The sequence below is a fragment of the Sminthopsis crassicaudata genome, chromosome 4, assembly GCF_048593235.1.
Source record: "Sminthopsis crassicaudata isolate SCR6 chromosome 4, ASM4859323v1, whole genome shotgun sequence".
NCBI classification, from domain to species: Eukaryota; Metazoa; Chordata; class Mammalia; order Dasyuromorphia; family Dasyuridae; genus Sminthopsis; species Sminthopsis crassicaudata.
Window position 1 is genome coordinate 23,352,353 of NC_133620.1, and position 17,109 is coordinate 23,369,461.

A 17,109-nucleotide genomic window follows, 5' to 3' on the forward strand; every position below is an offset into this window, starting at 1 on the left:
AGGAGGTAGAGGCTGTGGGAGTGGACAGAGAGGGGCACGTCCAAGCCGTATTGTGCTGGTAAAAGCCACAAGATTTGGCAATTGTCGAATATATGGTGTGAGGGGGGAATGAGGAGTTAAAGATGATCCTGAAGTTGCAAAACAAGATGACTGGGTTTGGATACATGTCGACAGTGACCCTATGGCTTCCATCAATCTCCCCCTTCTCTGACACAGTTCAGCTTTCCTTTCTTTTCATCTATTACCTTTTTGCTGTGGCTCTTCTCCTCTCTTCTCTCCTTCTCTTCTCTCCCCTCCCCTTTCCTCTCCTCCTCTCTTCTTCTTTCATTTCCTCTTCCCTCCCCTCTTCTCTCCTGTCCTTTCTTACTTTCTCCTTCTTTCCCCCTTCTTCCCCCCTCTCTCTTTCTCTCTCTCCCTCCCTCCCTTCCTCTCTCTTTTTCTTTCCCCCTCTTTCTTTTTCCATCTCTCCTCTCTTCTCCTCTTCTCTCCTCTCCTCCTCCCTCCTTTTCTCCTCTCCTCTCCTCTCCTCTCCTCTCCTCTCCTCTTCCTTCCTCTTTTCCTCTCCTCTTCTCTCCTCTCCTCTCCTCCTCCCTCCTCTTCTCCTCTCCTCTCCTCCTCCTTCCTCTTCTCCTCTCCTCTCCTCCTCCTTCTTCTTTTCCTCTCCTCCCTCCTCTTCTCCTCTCCTCTCCTCTCCTCTCCTCCTCCCTCCTCTTCTCCTCTCCTCCTCCCTCCTCTCCTCCTCTCCTCTTCTCTCCTCTCCTTATCCCTCCTCTTCTCTTCTCTTTTCCCATTACCCTTATTCTGTGGCTTGTATTTCTGCTGCTCTTTAAGACATGTACCCTTCTTCTCAATATGCTCTCTCGCAAATTGTGTATGTCTTTTTCAAGACTCCTGGGTGCAATTCAATTTGCCTTCCTGCTCAAAGATCACCATAGTCTAAATTGCTCTCAGAGATGATAGAGAATGCTTGTCCTTCTGAACTTCAAATTTCCAAATGCTACTCAGTTCTCAAAATCCTTTTACAAGAGGATCATAGATTTAAATATATAAGTCAGCACAAAGATCATCTAGACCACCTCTCTCATCATATAGAGGAGGAAACTGAGACACATGGTGATAGATGATAGAGTTGGGATGAGAGGGAGACAGACAGACAGACAGAAAGAGATAGGCAGAGAGAAACAGGCAAAAAAGAGACAGGAAGACACACACAGACAAACAGAGACAGAAATAGAGACAGAGAACACAGACAGAGAGACATAGAGAGAAAAGACAAGAGAAGAGGGGAAGAGAGGGAAGGGGAGGAGAATGGAAGAGAAAGGGAAGAAAAGACACAATGGAGAAGGAGATGATGTTGATCTAGCACTAAAGACTGAAAAGGAATGGGCAGAGAAAAGGAAGAGCAAACTATTATAGAAGCAGGAGAAAAAGAGAATTTCTCAGAAGAGGGATTGACTAATAGTGTCCAAAGCTGCAGAAGTCAGGAAAATGAATATTGAGAAAAGGACACTGAATTTTGCAATTAAGAGATTATAGGTAACCTTACAGTACCCCAAGGATTGGGTTTGGGCCAAGTGGGATTGGCCAGAATTCATTTATCAGACCATAATCTTTTATCCTTCTGTCTTTCCCTGAATCTCATCCCTCCTAAGCCTTTGTCTCACCGTAGTCTCCTTCCTTCCATCCCTCAGTTCTGTCCACCCTAGATTCACTCTTTTCTCTTCCTCATTTTTACCCTTTGGTGAACCAATTCAACTCTATAATACCCTCTCTTCTCAAATCCCTTGCCCCCTTGCACTATCCCTTCTCATGCCTTGCCAACCCCAACTAGGGATTACATTCACATTTCCCTTCTTTGATACTATTCATTTGCTGCAGAATGGAGCTGGAGGGAATCGGGAAACCGTGCTGATGGAGTCCATTACAAATTTGTTATCTGATCTTCCCTGCATCCTCACAGTGGAAAGGCAGCTTTTCTACTCCTTCCAAATCAATTCCCTTTTCCCTCATCACCTCACACCTGGGCCGTTACAACAACAGACTGGTTTGCCTCCAGAGTCTCCTCGCTCCCGTTCATCTTCTTCTCAGCTGTCAAAGGGATCTTTCTAAAGCAGAGATCTGACCAGAATAAATTCCGATGACTGTCATCTACAGGATCAAAAGTAAAATCAACTCTGGCTTTGAAAGCCTTTCGTATCCTGGCCCCTTCCCACCTTTCTAGTCTTCCTCTACTTTTTCTTCCTCTGCATATTCTGCAATCCATCCAGCCTTGCAGTTCCTAGAATTTGATGGTTTTTCCCCGACTGTCCTCCCAAGCCAGATCATCTCCTAGAATGGTCCCCCTCCACCTCCTTCTTACAAGTTTCTTCAAGACTCAGTTGAAGTCCCAACAGCTGCTGAAGGACTTTCCCAGCCACCCCCAGGGCCTTCCTTCTGGGATTACTTCTTATCTACTCTCTATATTTTGTATGCACATATTTGTTTGCATATTGTCTCCTATTCAGCTGAAGCTCCTTGAGGCCATTTGGAGGGAGTTAAATTTAATTTTAGTTTTGCTAAAACTAAAGTCCAACCTTCTATCAGATGCCCTTTCTGATGATTCCCCCAACTCTCATGCCTTCCCTATTACTTAGCTCCGGTTTATCCTGTACATAACTTGTTTGTACATAGATGTTTCTGTGTTGTCTCCCCTATTTTAGACAGAGAGTTCCTGAAGAGCAGGAAATGTATTTGCAGTTCTTTATATCTCTAGTACTTAGCATAGAGCCTGGCACACAGTTGGCAATTAATAAATGTTTATTGGCTAACTAATTGAAGGCTTAGCCAGGGACATGGTGTCTCCTGGGGACAACCAGGTTCCTATCAGTACAAGAGGACAGAAAGGGTATGGAAGGAAACAGCTCAGCAAAATCCAGTTTCTCAGCAACAGAGCAGAACATGATGCAAAGGGAGGTCAGAGGAGGCCGTGACCGGGGTAAGGTAGGGCTGAGTTGGACAGGAACAGGAGAGCGGAGAGAAAGATGAGAAGGGTGGGTGGTTTTTACCTCAGCAGAGGTGATGTTGGCTTGGAAACATGCAGATGAGGACAGTGGGAGCTAAGGACTTCACTGTCACAAGATAATGACTAGCTGGTAGCATCTACATCCCCCCCTCCCTGGCCAATGTTCTTGTCACAATAGTGACCAGAGACCCCATGCTCAGATTCTCAGAGTTTCAGGAACTCTTACAAGCTGAGACCCCTGCAGCATGAGAAGAGTAAGATGGTGTCCAGGCCCAGCTCAGCTGGGTTACTTTCTGCTGATGAGGTATTCTACAATGGGGTAGCCAAGTGCTTAGACTGGATAAAAGACAAGAAATTCTGAGTTCAAATCCAGCCTCAAACACTTACCAGCCATGTAACCTTGGGCAAGTCACTTAAGAAGAAGAAGAAATCTCCAGCAAATGAATTCCATTCTGAGCCTCAGCCCCTATACTTGGTGGTTGTGTGACTTTGAACAAGTGCCTTTCTTTCTCAGAGTTTTGATTGCCTTATCTTTATGGGGATAATAATCCCTGCCTTCCTGACAGGGCCAAATGAAAAAGATTCTTTGAAAGCTATAAAGTCTAATGGAGATGCAAGTTTTGCTAAGGTTTACACAGTTCCTAAGGGCTCTTCTAGGTCATGTGGATCACACAGCTGGATGTGTGGAGGGATGGTGGAGGAGGGATGCTGGAACCCCAGTCTAAGAGCTAAGCACAGGTCACTGGACCCACAAGGTGCTTCATGGAGCATTTTTCTCCATCATCTCAATTGCACTTGAGGATCAACCCTTCCAGCAGGGATGGAGGCAAGCCTGGTAGCACTGGAGCTGAAGCTTGCATTCTGAACTGACTAGGGCTGGCGAGGCCATATCCAGTTTGTGCCTGACATGTGACCCTCTAGCTCTCCCTGGTAGACCCCAAGGAGAATCGACAAGCCAATCCATCCTCTGTGGGGGCAGCTCCAAGTACAAGAAGTTTTTCCTTTCATTTACCTAAAATCTGCCTCTTCCATTTCACCCCTATTGATACTGGTTCTTCTCTCTGGGGTAAAAAATTGAACTCCTTTCTCACAAACCAACCCTTCAGATCCTCAACAAAAACAACATTGTTCCCCTCCCAGACCCTAGAGTGCATCACCTCCCTTACCTGTCCTTATCTCTACACGACAATCTCTCTTCTATTCAGTCATCAAGGTGATTTTTCTGAAGTATAGATCTGACCGTGTCACCTCCTCATTCAATAAATTCTGGTGGCCCCATAATACCTTCAGGTCTTCTGTTTGATGTAAAGCTCTTCATGACATGGACCTTCCCCTCCACAAACTCTCCTTGCAGTTCTTCAGACAAGAAACTCTAACTCTCATGCTGTGCCTGTGTCCTGGCTGTTCCCCATGTTCCCTCCTCATTTCTATCCCTGAGTCTCCCAAGATTTTTTTCAAGGCTCAGCTCAAATCTCATCTTCTATAGGAAGCCTTTTCTTGTCCCTGCACCAGCCGATACCTTCCAGAAACTGTTTTTCCTTTATTCTGTCTACATGTATTTGGGGCTGGTGCTTGAAGTTACCTCTTCCCTATTAGACTGGAAGCTCCTTAGGGGTAGGGACAGTGCTTAACATAGTACACCTCATACATAGTAGATGCTTAAATACATGTTTGTTGATTGGTTGCTATGGAGGGTATTTGAAAAGCTGTCACATTGTGGTGTGTGTGTGTGTGTGTGTATGATTAAACTTGCTTTGCTTGACTCTAAAGGGTAAATGAGGATGAAGGGAGAATCACACACAAAAAAATAAATTTAAGCATTATGTCAGAAAGAATGTTGTAAATAATAAAAATGGTCTAAAAGTGGAATTGGCCATCTCTGGAATGGCTTCTCCCTCTCTGAAATTCTTCAGATAGAAGTTATTTCTTGGACATGTTAGAGTAGAGTTACCTTGGGGCTACATACATTGGTTAGTGACTTTCATTCTACACTTGTGTGAGCATGGACAAGTCAATCTACCTTTTAAGGTATTTAAAAAATTATTCAGTCAGGAGTCTCATGGAAGTCTTGACCCATAGTGTTCTGTGCCAGCATCCTACTGATCTGAGCAACATCCCTCTCTCTCCATCACCTCAACCCAATACATAACAAAACCTGAGAGGGGACCTCTAAAGCATTAGTGAATCATTTCCAGACTTGATGTGAGATTCATGCACCTCTTCCTGAGCCATATCAAGGGTCATTCCTCAAGGTGAAAATATTTCAGCTTGTCCCCAGGGTGAAGTGCTGTGAGAAATAATGGGACAGCACAGTCTTGTACCATACTAACGAAGTCTCCTTGCCTTGTTCACAAGGGCTTTGGCAGCAATCGGGGCTGTCCTCTGGCACAGTGGAACCTAGCCCTTCAGGGAAGGACTGGTAGGATTTCAATGGTTCTCACGCCACAAAAAGACTTGTTCCCCCACTCAGGCACCAATCAGACACCATAAAAATTAGGGAAGATTTCACAGAATGTCAGATCTAGATGGAACTTTAGAAATCATCTAGCTAATCCTCTTATTTAATCTCAGGCTACACAGGAAATTGGGAATAAAATCTCAAGATGCTTGGGAAAGAGACCACCAGAAAACCTTTAACTATGAAGAGAAGGGAATTTCAGGAGGGCATCTGGTGGGGAAAGCCAAGTAGGGGACGTGGGGGTGGCGGGAAGAAGGGCTATGGTTGGATAGCAGAAACCGAAAGGGGAGAGAGACAAAGGACAAACAGAAGGAAAATATGGGACTTTGCAGAAAGCATCACCTTGGCCAATTAGTTCCCAGGGTCATTCATTTACTGGAAGAGGAAGAAGAAAGACAGAAAAGAAGCATGATGTGGTAAAAAGAACATAACTTGAAGATCTATTCCCAAGTCTGCCAATAACATTCTACAGAAATCACATTACCTCGATATGCTTTGGTTTTCCCTGCTAGAATTGGACTCTATGTTCTAATATTTTGTTTTAAGTCTATTCTAAGGTCCCTCCCAGCTATCAAATTTTATATGCTAACATTCTGTGCTCAAGGTCCCTTCCAAGTCTAATATTTTAAAGTCATTTACAGCTCTAACAATTTATGGTATAATATCCATGTTTTAAAGTTCCGGTTCCTAAGCCTTATTACAGCTCTAAAATTCTGTGTTCTAACATTTTGTATATTATAAGGTTATTTCCAATCTTACCATCCTATGTTTTAATGTTACATGTTCTAATGATAATATTCTTTGTCAATATTCTAAGTTTACCTTCAGTTATAACATTTTATACTTATGTTCTAGTATTCTAGGTCCTGAAGTCATTTACAACACTAATGTTCTCTAACATTCTAGGTAATAAGGTTACCTCCAGTCCTAATTATTTTATGTTCTAACATTTTATATTTTAAGGTCATTTGCAACTGTAATATTCTATCTTCTAATACTACATACTTCCTCTAAAGTTACATTTTATGTTCAACATCCTATATTCTAATGCTCTAAGGTAATTCTCAATTCTCATATTCTGTGTTCTAACTTTTACATTCCCAATCCTAACATTTTGTGTCCTATTATTCTATGCTCTACAATCTAAGGTCATTCGAAGCACTGCCATTTGATGGGCTTATTTTTGGAAATCTCTAATAGTTCTGACACTTTTCACCTGGTGCCCTACCTCCCTTTGAAAGGCTGGGTTTGTGGTCAGTTTTTCTCCTTTGTATTTCCCAGAACTCAAGAGCTGTTGGCTGGTTTTGTTTTCCACAGGCCTTTATTATCAAAATGGATGTGTTTGCATACATGAGGTGAGTCATCATTGAGGGTAAAATCAGCACCAAGAAAGAGCTGGGCCCCACAGTCAGGAGGGGGGCCCTCTGCTCTGGACACAGTCAGTGTGACCATGGCTACGCACAGGTAGCATTTAGCTTATTGTTAAGGGATTAGGAAGGGCGGTGTGGGAGATTAGGAGTTGATAGACCTTTCTCTCCCTCCCTAACTCACTATGACCCGGCCCAAATCTCTTTTCACTCTCCCCCCCAGTTTCCTCCTGCTCTTTCTCCTCTAAAATGGCAACAAAGGAGATGCTAACATGCTAATGAATCAGCTTTGCTCCTCAGTAACTGAGCTGGTAAAAGGTGGTCAGGGTTAGGCCGGTGCCCAAACAGGAAGTCTGGGGGCTACTTCTGGCTCTATCTGATTTGCTGTGTGACTTTGGTCAAGGCATGAGAGGGGATTCATGTTCAGGTATAGTTTGGACCAGATCCAATGAGAGGGTGTAGGTAAAGTATATTTAAAAACCTACAGGAGCCCCTTTAGTGACTTTTATTCAGTTTCTGATGGTCTCTGAGGGTCCTTTGAATTCAGAAGGTCTGAGGAGATTCTGGGGGCTTGAACTACATGGTCTCCAGGGTCCCCCTTCCCTCCACTGTAACATGTTGTGACTAATAGGTGGAACATTGTGAATTGGATCCCAGTGGGGCAGACCAGCTCCTTACCCTACTTTCTAGACCCTGATATAAAGAGAGTTGTGATGAGCAAAGTCCTGGGGGGAAAGATTAGCTTCATAGTCACAATGGTCTCATAGCAGAGAATGGTAAGGAGAGACCATTAAGAACCCTTGGGATGTTAAGAGCAGAAGGAGCATCAGAGACCATCTAGTTCAACCAGGCCCCATGTACAAGTGGGGAAAATGAAATCCAGAGAAAGGAAGCAATTTATGCAAGATCAGAGAGGGAAGTTGTGTTGGTCCCATAATTGGGATTAGCACCAGGATTCCTTACTTCCACTTTGGTTTTCTAATAGTAAGAATCATCCTGGGGCTTCCATAGTTGTTATTTATCAGGGTCCTTCACCCCTCTTTTTCCCTCTCCTTTCTCCTCCCATAGGCACTAGGCTCTTTCATTATCTCTTCCCCACTTTCTCTGGCACTTACTCCCAGACCTGTTCATACAGACATTTTGAAGTTGATGGTAACTTCTTCTTGGCAGAGAATTCTGACTAGTTGGTTAGTTCCTTTTGATTGTGAATTTCTATTGACTACAATTTTTATTGGTTAGTGAGGTTTGATTGGTCAAAGAGTTCTTATTGGCTATATGTTCCTTTTGTTCATGAGTGAGTTATTATTGGCTACTGAGAGCTTATTATTTCTTGTTTCTGAGTCCTTATTGGCCTCCAGTTTTTATAGTTTACTGAGATTTCAATAGCTACAAGTTCTTATAGAATGATGAATCTTTATTGATCACTAATTTCTCAGAACTTAATAACTGCAAATTCTCATAGGCTAATGAGGAATTCTTATTGGCTCCAAGTAACTATTACCTCTTGTCTTCTGATTGACCAGATGTTTGTAAAGGCTTCTGAATCCTTATTAGTTACTAAGATCTCAGTAGCCACAACTTCTTATAGAGCGATAAAGAATTTTTATTGGTCACAAGTTCTTATTGGCTGCTGAAACCTTATTGGTTACAAGTTTCTTATAGGCTATTGAGCATTTATTGGTCCCACAGCATTACTTGGAAGAGATTCTGAGATATTAGTAGCCACAAATTCTTATAAGCTGCTGAGTTCTTATTGGTCTCAAGTTCTTATTGGCTCTGTCTAGATTAAAAGTAGAATATATCTCTAAAACCATGGGCTTAAAGAACAAGGAAGGAATAATCTATTCCTGAAAGGCACCTGTAAGAAAAAAAAAATCTGACATTCACATTTGGCATTCACATTTGACACTGTGAAGTCAAGAATGATTATAATTCTTCCTTCTTCCCCACGATGAGCTTCCCCACGAGCTCGTGGATCTTGGGTCGAATTTCTTCTACTGATACAGTTGAGTCCCAGGCTCCCACCACTTTTCCATTCGGGGCGACTAAGTACTTCCAGAAATTCCAAGTTGGCTCTTCCCCTGAGGATTCTGGGTAAAAAGGAAGATAAGAAAATACAAGAAATCAGGTAGATCTTCAGGTAGGGGAAGAGGGGACAGAAGGGTTTCCTATTTTCCATGGATAGGACCTTCTATCTCCTTACTTTGATTACTTCCTGTTTCCTCCACTCCTGAAATTTCCCCATTAGCATTCATCCCTCTAACTCTGAACCTGTGAAAAAGTATTCTATGTCCTGAGAAGAATAATACCATAAACCATTCTGTTTCCAGTCACTGACCCCTCAGTGTCTTTCTGATTCTTTCCTGAGAGCATTGCCTTAATAGTGAGAGTGGCCACATTCAAGGGATGCTTTAGAAAAGATTCCAAGTCAGATACCATTTGAATTATATGGCTTTTGAGGCTCCTTCCAAATATATGATTTGGGGTTTCCCCCTTTATTTTTAGCTGGTGAGAGTGGGGAGTAAGAGAGAGTGTTATGAGCTTCTATTTCTGAAATGTTCATGGTTTATAATGTGCTTTCCTCAATACAAGCCTTTGAGGTGGGCAGTTCAAGTGTTACCATTAAAGAAGTGACAGGATTGTCCATGATCACATAGTTGGGGATTTGAACTCAAGTCTCCTGATTCTAAGTCTGGTATTCTTTGTACTGGGACAGCAAGGTGGCACTGAGATTGTAGTCTGGAAGACTCTTCTTCATGAGTTCAAATCTGACCTTTTTTATTTACAGTATATTTACAGATAAACTCAATTTATTAATCCAACAAGCATTTATTAAGTACTTGTCTCCCTAGGTTGCCCAAAGCACTGAGGGGGACTTGCCAGAGTTATAGAGCCAGTATGTGGCAGAGGTTTTATAAACACTCTTGGGATTGCCTTGAATAAGAGGAACCAGAGAAATCTGAGACACCATTTGCTAGGATGGCTAGATGGGTCCTGAGCTCCTTAGGGACATAGCTTACCAATTAGATATTTGAAGGCAGCATTGGCCCCAGTACCACGGACAGCGATCTTGCTGAACATGGGGAAAGAAACTCCATAAGTCTTCCGTGCAAAGTTTTCAATCTCCTTGTTGGTGTCTGGCTCCTGCTGCCCAAACTGGTTGCAGGGAAAGGCAAGCACGTTGAAATGGTGTGGTCCCAGGTCCCGCTGCAGCTGCTGAAGGGCTCGGTAATGCTGGTCCGTGTAGCCACACTCACTGGCCACGTTAACAACCAGTGACACCTGAGGAAGGAGGACAAATTCTTGTTGATTGATTGACACACACCACAGAATTGAGTGACTAAGCAAACATGCAAAAAGAACTATAGTTTCACATGGAATCATAAGCACAGACACATGTATGAAAGCAATGACAAACAACATTTTCTAACTGGTCATCTTGTCACAGAGCCTTCTCCTGGGCATCAAGGGGGACACATAATTTAAGATTCAGGCCCTATTTTTATGGAATCTAGTAGATTAATAAGACACAGATACATCTAAGGCTGAGACAATATCAAATGATAATTTACTAATAAAAACATGTAGGTGTACACACAGATGTAGGTATGGTATTTATCCACACATATATACATGAACATATGTATAATAATTGTCACTTACATGAAGCTTTAAGTTTTATAAAATGCTTTATAAATGTGATCTCATTTTATGTATTATCTCATTAAATATATCACAGATCCAGTCATAAGTATATATTAATTAAGATTTAGGCCCTGTCTTTGTGGAACATTATAATCTAGGTGGTTAATAAGACAGATATATCTAAGAATGAGATATAATATCAAATGATAATTTACTAATAAAAATAGGTAGGTTGACCCGAAGATGTAGGTATGGTATTTATCCACACACATATACATGAAAATATGTATAATCATTGTTCCTTATATGGGGCTTTAAATTTTATAAAATGCTTTATAAATATGATCTCATTTTATGTATTATCTCATTATATTTATCACAGATCCAATCATAAGTATATATTAACTAAGATTCAAGCTCTACTTTTATAGAACATAATATCTAGGTGGCTAATAAGACACAAATGTATCTAAGTATGTGAAAATACAATATTAAATACAATATCAAAAGATAATTTACTAAAAAAACATGTAGGTGGACATAAATATGTAGGTATGGTATTTATCCATACACATGTACATGAAAATGATACATATTTTATACATTTATACCATTATGTCATAAATGCCATTATACATTGGCATTTATATAGAGTTTTAAATTTTATAAAGTGCTTTATAAATATCATCTCATTTTATATATTATCTCATTTTATATATATATTATAGATCCAGTTATAATTATATGTTAACTAAGATTTTAAAATGCTTTATAAATATGATCTCATTTTATGTTTTATCTCATTAAATATATCACAGATCCAGTCATAAGGATATATTAATTAAGATTCAGGCCCTGTCTTTATGGAACATTATATCTAAGTGATTAATAAGACAGATATATCTAAGAATGAGATACAATATCAAATAATAATTTACTAATAAAAACATATAGGTGGACACAAAGATGTAGGTATAGTATTAATCCACATACACACGCACACACACACACACACACACACACACACACATATATATATATATGAACATATGTATAATTGTTATTTATAGGAGGCTTTACGTTTTATAAAATGCTTTATACATATCTCATTTTATATATTATCTCATTATATGTATTATAGATCCAGTTATAAGTATATATTAACTAAGATTATAAAATGTTTTATAAATATGACCTCATTAAATATATATAAATATATTATATATAAATATTTCTCATTAAATATATCACAGATCCAGTCATAAGTATATATTAATTAAGATATATTAATTAAGATTCAGGCCCTATCTTTGTGGAACATCATATCTAGGTGGTTAATAAGACACAGATATATCTAAGACTGAGATATAATATCAATTGATAATTTACTAATAAAAACATGTAGGTGGACCTGCAGATGTAAGTATGGTATTTATCCATACACATGTACATGAAAATGATACATATTTTATACATTTATACCATTATGTCATAAATGCCATTATACATTGGCATTTATATAGGTTTTAAATTTTATAAAGTGCTTTATAAATATCATCTCATTTTATATATTATCTCATTATATATATATTATAGATCCAGTTATAAGTATATGTTAACGAAGATTATAAAATGCTTTATAAATATGATCTCATTTTATGTTTTATCTCATTAAATATATCACAGATCCAGTCATAAGTATATATTAATTAAGATTCAGGCCCTGTCTTTATGGAACATTATATCTAAGTGATTAATAAGACAGATATATCTAAGAATGAGATACAATATCAAATAATAATTTACTAATAAAAACATATAGGTGGACACAAAGATGTAGGTATGGTATTAATCCACACACAGATATATGAACATATGTATAATTGTTATTTATATGAGGCTTTAAGTTTTATAAAATGCTTTATACATATCTCATTTTATATATTATATCATTATATATATTATAGATCCAGTTATAAGTATATGTTAACTAAGATTATAAAATGCTTTATAAATATGATCTCATTTTATGTATTATCTCATATTTATCACAGATCAAGTCATAAGTATATATTAATTAAGATTCAGGCCCTCTATGGAACATTATATCTAAGTGGTTAATATAATATAGTATATAATATATATAATATAATAATATTATATAATATGTAATAATATTATATGTAATAGATAACATAATTATAAAATAATATATATGATATATATGATATAATACATCCAAGGATGAGATTCAATATGAAATGATAATTTACTAATTAAAAACATGTAGGTAGACACACAGATGTAGGTATGATATTTATCCATACACATGTACATGAAAATTATACATATTTTATACCATTTATCCCATTATATCATAAATGCCATTATACATTGGCATTTATATAGGGGTTTAAATTTTATAAAATGCTTTATAAATATCATCTCATTTTACGTATTATCTCATCACATATCACAGATCCAGTCATATGTGTGTATATCTATAAGGAATTTATCATCTCTATGCAAATAACCCTTAATCCTACTTTCTCTTCTGAACATTTATATCATTTCACAAGTTACCTAGTGGATATTTCCAATCAAATGTTTCATAGACACCTTAAATTCAATATGTCTAAAATAGGATTCACCTTTTACTCCAAATGCTCCCCTCATATCTGAATTTCCCATCACTATTAAGGATATTATGCTCCCAGTCTTTCAGACTCACAACCTGGGGTTATCCTTGACTCCTCATTTTCTCTCAAGCCCCCAATTATTACAAGTCCTGTTGATTCTAACTTTCTCAACATCTTTCCTACACCCCACCTTTGACATTGCCATCAACCTGGTGCAGTCCTTTATCATCTCATGCTTAGAATTTTTCAAAAGCCTTTTGACTGGCTTCCCTCCCTCCAGCTTCTTTCCATTCATCCCTATCCCTCTCACCCATCTGAGTGATCATCCTAAAGTACAGATCTTACTTGTAACTCCTTATTAAAATCCAGTGACTCATTGTCTCCAAGATCAAATCTTCTGATTGGGTTTCATAGACTTTTATAGCTCAGCCCTATCTTACCAGTTTTCTTATACCTTACTTTTTCTCTGTACTCTAAATTCCAGTGACATTGGTCCCTTTGCTGTTTCTCAAACAAGGTCCCATCTCTGTATTCTGAGTGTTTTTCCTGGCTGTCCCGAATGCCTGGAATACTCATTTCCACTTCCTGCCTTTCCTGACTTCCTTTAAGTTTCACCTAAAAAACAGAGTGGGGCAGCTAGGGGGCAAAGCGAATAGAGTTAGGAGGCTGAAAATTAGCCTCAGACACAAAGCTATGTGGTTTTGGATAAGTCACTTAACCCCAGATTGCCTTGAAAAAATCTTACTTTCTGCAAGAAGTCTTTCTTAATTCCTGGTTAAATGTGAGGGCCTTCCCTCTGAGATTATCTCCAATTTCTATATATGTTTCCTGTGTGGAAATAGTTTGCTTATCATCTCCCTGCATTAAATTGCATGTTCATTGAGGGCAGGAATTATTTTTACTTTCTTTGTATACCTATAGTTTAGCACAAAGTCTGATACATAATAAATGTTTGGTTACTATAAACAAAGCCTACATTTGAGAAATTGGAGATAATCTCCAAAGACAGCAATATCTAGGGAAATAAGAAAAGGCTTTCTGCAGGAGAGATTTTAGAAAAAAACTTGAGAAAGCTAGGAGTCAGTAAAGGGTAAAGAATTCAGACATGGTGGACAACCCATGAAAATGCAGAGTTGGGAAATGGAGCATCTTGTTTGAGAAGGCTATGAGCCTGGGCACCTGGAAGGGTGAGAGTGTCTTTGTCAGCAAGAGGGAAGTTAGAAAGAAGGGATGGTTTGGAGGTCTAGCAGAGGGACTGGAGCATAGTATGTGTTTGATAAATGCTTTTTGATTGACTGATATTGAACTAGATCTGTGCCAGTATACTGTCAGTTCAGTGGCACAATTGATGGGGTACAACTTCTAGGGAACTATCCCAATAATCCTGAGACCCCTGACCCTAGGACAAATATTAGTGATTGTCAGATAAATAATCTGTCAATAACCCTAAGGTCTCATAGCCTTGACAGTAATATATATATATTCCCCTAACTTTTAGGAAAGATGTAGTTATAATCTTGAGATCCTCTGACTTTACTATAGTCCTACAAACACTGCTGACTGTCAGATAAACACTCTATTAGCTCTCCAAGGAGAGCTCTGTCCACCATGTCACACTGCCACTCATGCCGTACACAGACACCTATAAACAGAGAACCATGTGTGGGAACATGACCACACCTACACAAGCACAGATGTCCACGTCCTTAGAACACACCTATTCAAGTACATAAACATGTTTCTGTGTATGGGACAAACATCTTGTGCAGAAGCACAAGTCTATCCACAAAATCTGCATGCTTTTGGACTTTCAGGCTATCTCCCGAATCAGCTTGGGAGGAACAAGTGAGAACCTCTAGTCCAGTCCAAGCCTCTAGACCAACCACGTTAGGATCTCTCTCTGTTTCTATGCTTCTTCCATTAAAAAAAATAAATTCTTCATTCTCAGGAACATCCTTCAGGGTTGGGAAGTCTTCTCCATGTGTTACTCTTCCAAGAAGGAAGAGAGAAAAAGGTCAGACCTCTGGGGCAGAGCCAAAATCTGACCTCCACCCAATCACAAAGATGGCTTGGGTGGTGCTTCCTTCTTTTTTTATGTTTGGCTTTGCTTTCCTTATCTGTCAGAAAGGAATAATAATAGCGCACATTCAGGCACAGTTGGTTTTAAATTGCTTCCCCTATCCTATGTCATGGGAACTTCTCGACTTTACCTTATAAGGAGAGAGCGTGTCCATAGAGCAGGACCTCGTGATTTTGTCCAACAGCTGCACATGGCGACCTGTCTATAACTTAGGAGGTAAGGCTTAGGGTATGTAAGTGGCCATTTGGATGCTAATATTATCCAACTACATGACCTTACATGGCTAAGCTGGTGAAGAGCCTTGAGTCCATTCCACGTGAGGGTCACCCCATATGAGGATCTGTGGAAAGACCTAGGCAAGTTTAGCTTGGAGAGCCAAGGGGATTGAGAGAACTCAGTTCAAAACCCAGAAGATCCATTGCCTGGTTTAATCGAGCTCCCAGGGCAGAATCAGGAATGGCTGGAAGGCGCCGAGATGCAAATTTAGACTAGGAGACGACAAAACCCTCCAAACCCTTTGAGAAATGGCTTGGGTGACCTCTGGAGGAAGGTCCTAGATTTCCCTTCCCGATCTTCAAGTATCACCTGGATGACCAGTTTTTAGAGGTTCAAATAGGTTGGACCAGACCAGGGATTCCTGTATGCCCTTGATGACTTGGCAAAGAAAGTGAACCATTTCACAGAATTGTGGGTTTGTTAAATAATAACATATATGCATATATAAATAAAAATATAGAGAAATATTCCTATCCAAGTCCATAGACCTCCCTGAAATTTCTCCATAAGTGTATACTAGATTAAAACCCCCTGTATTACATGAATGCTCTCCTTAGGTCTTTCCTAATTTTATTATTCTGGGATATTATAATAACATTATTGAAAAAAAGTATATTACTCTTCAGCCTTAATTAACCACCAATGAACAAACGTTTATTAAGGGTTTATATGATGGGGAACTACACTGGGAACTAAGGATATATGAGATGGTTCTCTCCTTTTATTCCCACCACTTTATTCCCGGAGGCTGGCAGCTTTCAGGTGTCCCATTTTGCAGAGGAAGAACCAGTGCCTCAGAGAGGAACCACCAGTAGCAGAAGAGGGGGCTTAGGGTGACTGGCCCTGCTGCACAAATCCCCAGGCTTGCACTGGGTCTGCAGTCAGATGGCCCAAGTTCCAGTTTTGCTTCTGCCTCTTGTTTTGAGGGGGCCGTAGCCTCCCTCTGGCCTGTGCTTCATCCCGTATAAAATGGACTGGCTTTTTATTTTTATTACATCCCCAGCTCCAGGGCTATGAGCACTAGGCCCTCCCTAGGCTCAGCCTCCCCCTTGCCTGAGACGGAGGCGGGAGGGGGGGGGGGGCTGAGCTGCCACTGCAGGGGTGACTGGTGGCTCTAGGCCTGCCCCGCTGCGGCTTTCTGCAGGCCTGCGTTCTTCCCATTTAGGGCCTGCCTGCTTGTCTAGCTCAGACAGCAGGTGTCAATGTAGCAAAGCTGCGTGCGCATCCGTCCTTGGCCTCGGCCTTGGCCGCAGAGTGACAGCAGCATCTGCACTGGGCCCGCCCCCCGCCCCCCGGAAGACAGCTTCCCCGGAAGTGGCCGCCGCCTACCCGCAGCAGCCGCCACCGTGGCAGCAGCTGCCACGCTGGCCCTGCCCAGGGCGCATGCGCAGGAGCCCTGGCCCGCTGGCCTTGGCGCCCGCCCCAGTCACATGGCTGGAGGGAGGCTCAAATGAAAGAATGCTGGCAAAAATAACGCTTGGGGCCGGGAAGCGCCAGGGGGTGGGGGAGGGCTGTTATTAATTATTAATAAAAGAGAGCCCCTGGGCTGCTGGGTCCCGCACTGACGTCAGGACGCCTGGAGCGCACCACCTGCGGTTGGCCGCAGCTGCCAATCAGGGCGTTGTGACGGAGCGGACCAGCTG

General features: G+C 40.5%; 1 protein-coding gene across 1 annotated transcript in view; it reads right to left on the reverse strand.

The window, feature by feature from the left end:
- Positions 1–8,219: 8,219 nt before the first annotated feature.
- The window catches only part of GPX7 (glutathione peroxidase 7), a 45,241-nt gene continuing 36,351 nt past the window's right edge, over positions 8,220–17,109 (reverse strand). Inside the window, exons 2-3 of the mRNA XM_074265918.1 lie at positions 9,847–10,108; positions 8,220–8,916 (exon numbers count right to left, since the gene is read on the reverse strand). Of these exons, the coding sequence (XP_074122019.1) occupies positions 8,753–8,916; positions 9,847–10,108 (426 nt within the window). The 3' untranslated portion in view covers positions 8,220–8,752. The remainder of the gene's footprint in view (positions 8,917–9,846; positions 10,109–17,109) is intronic.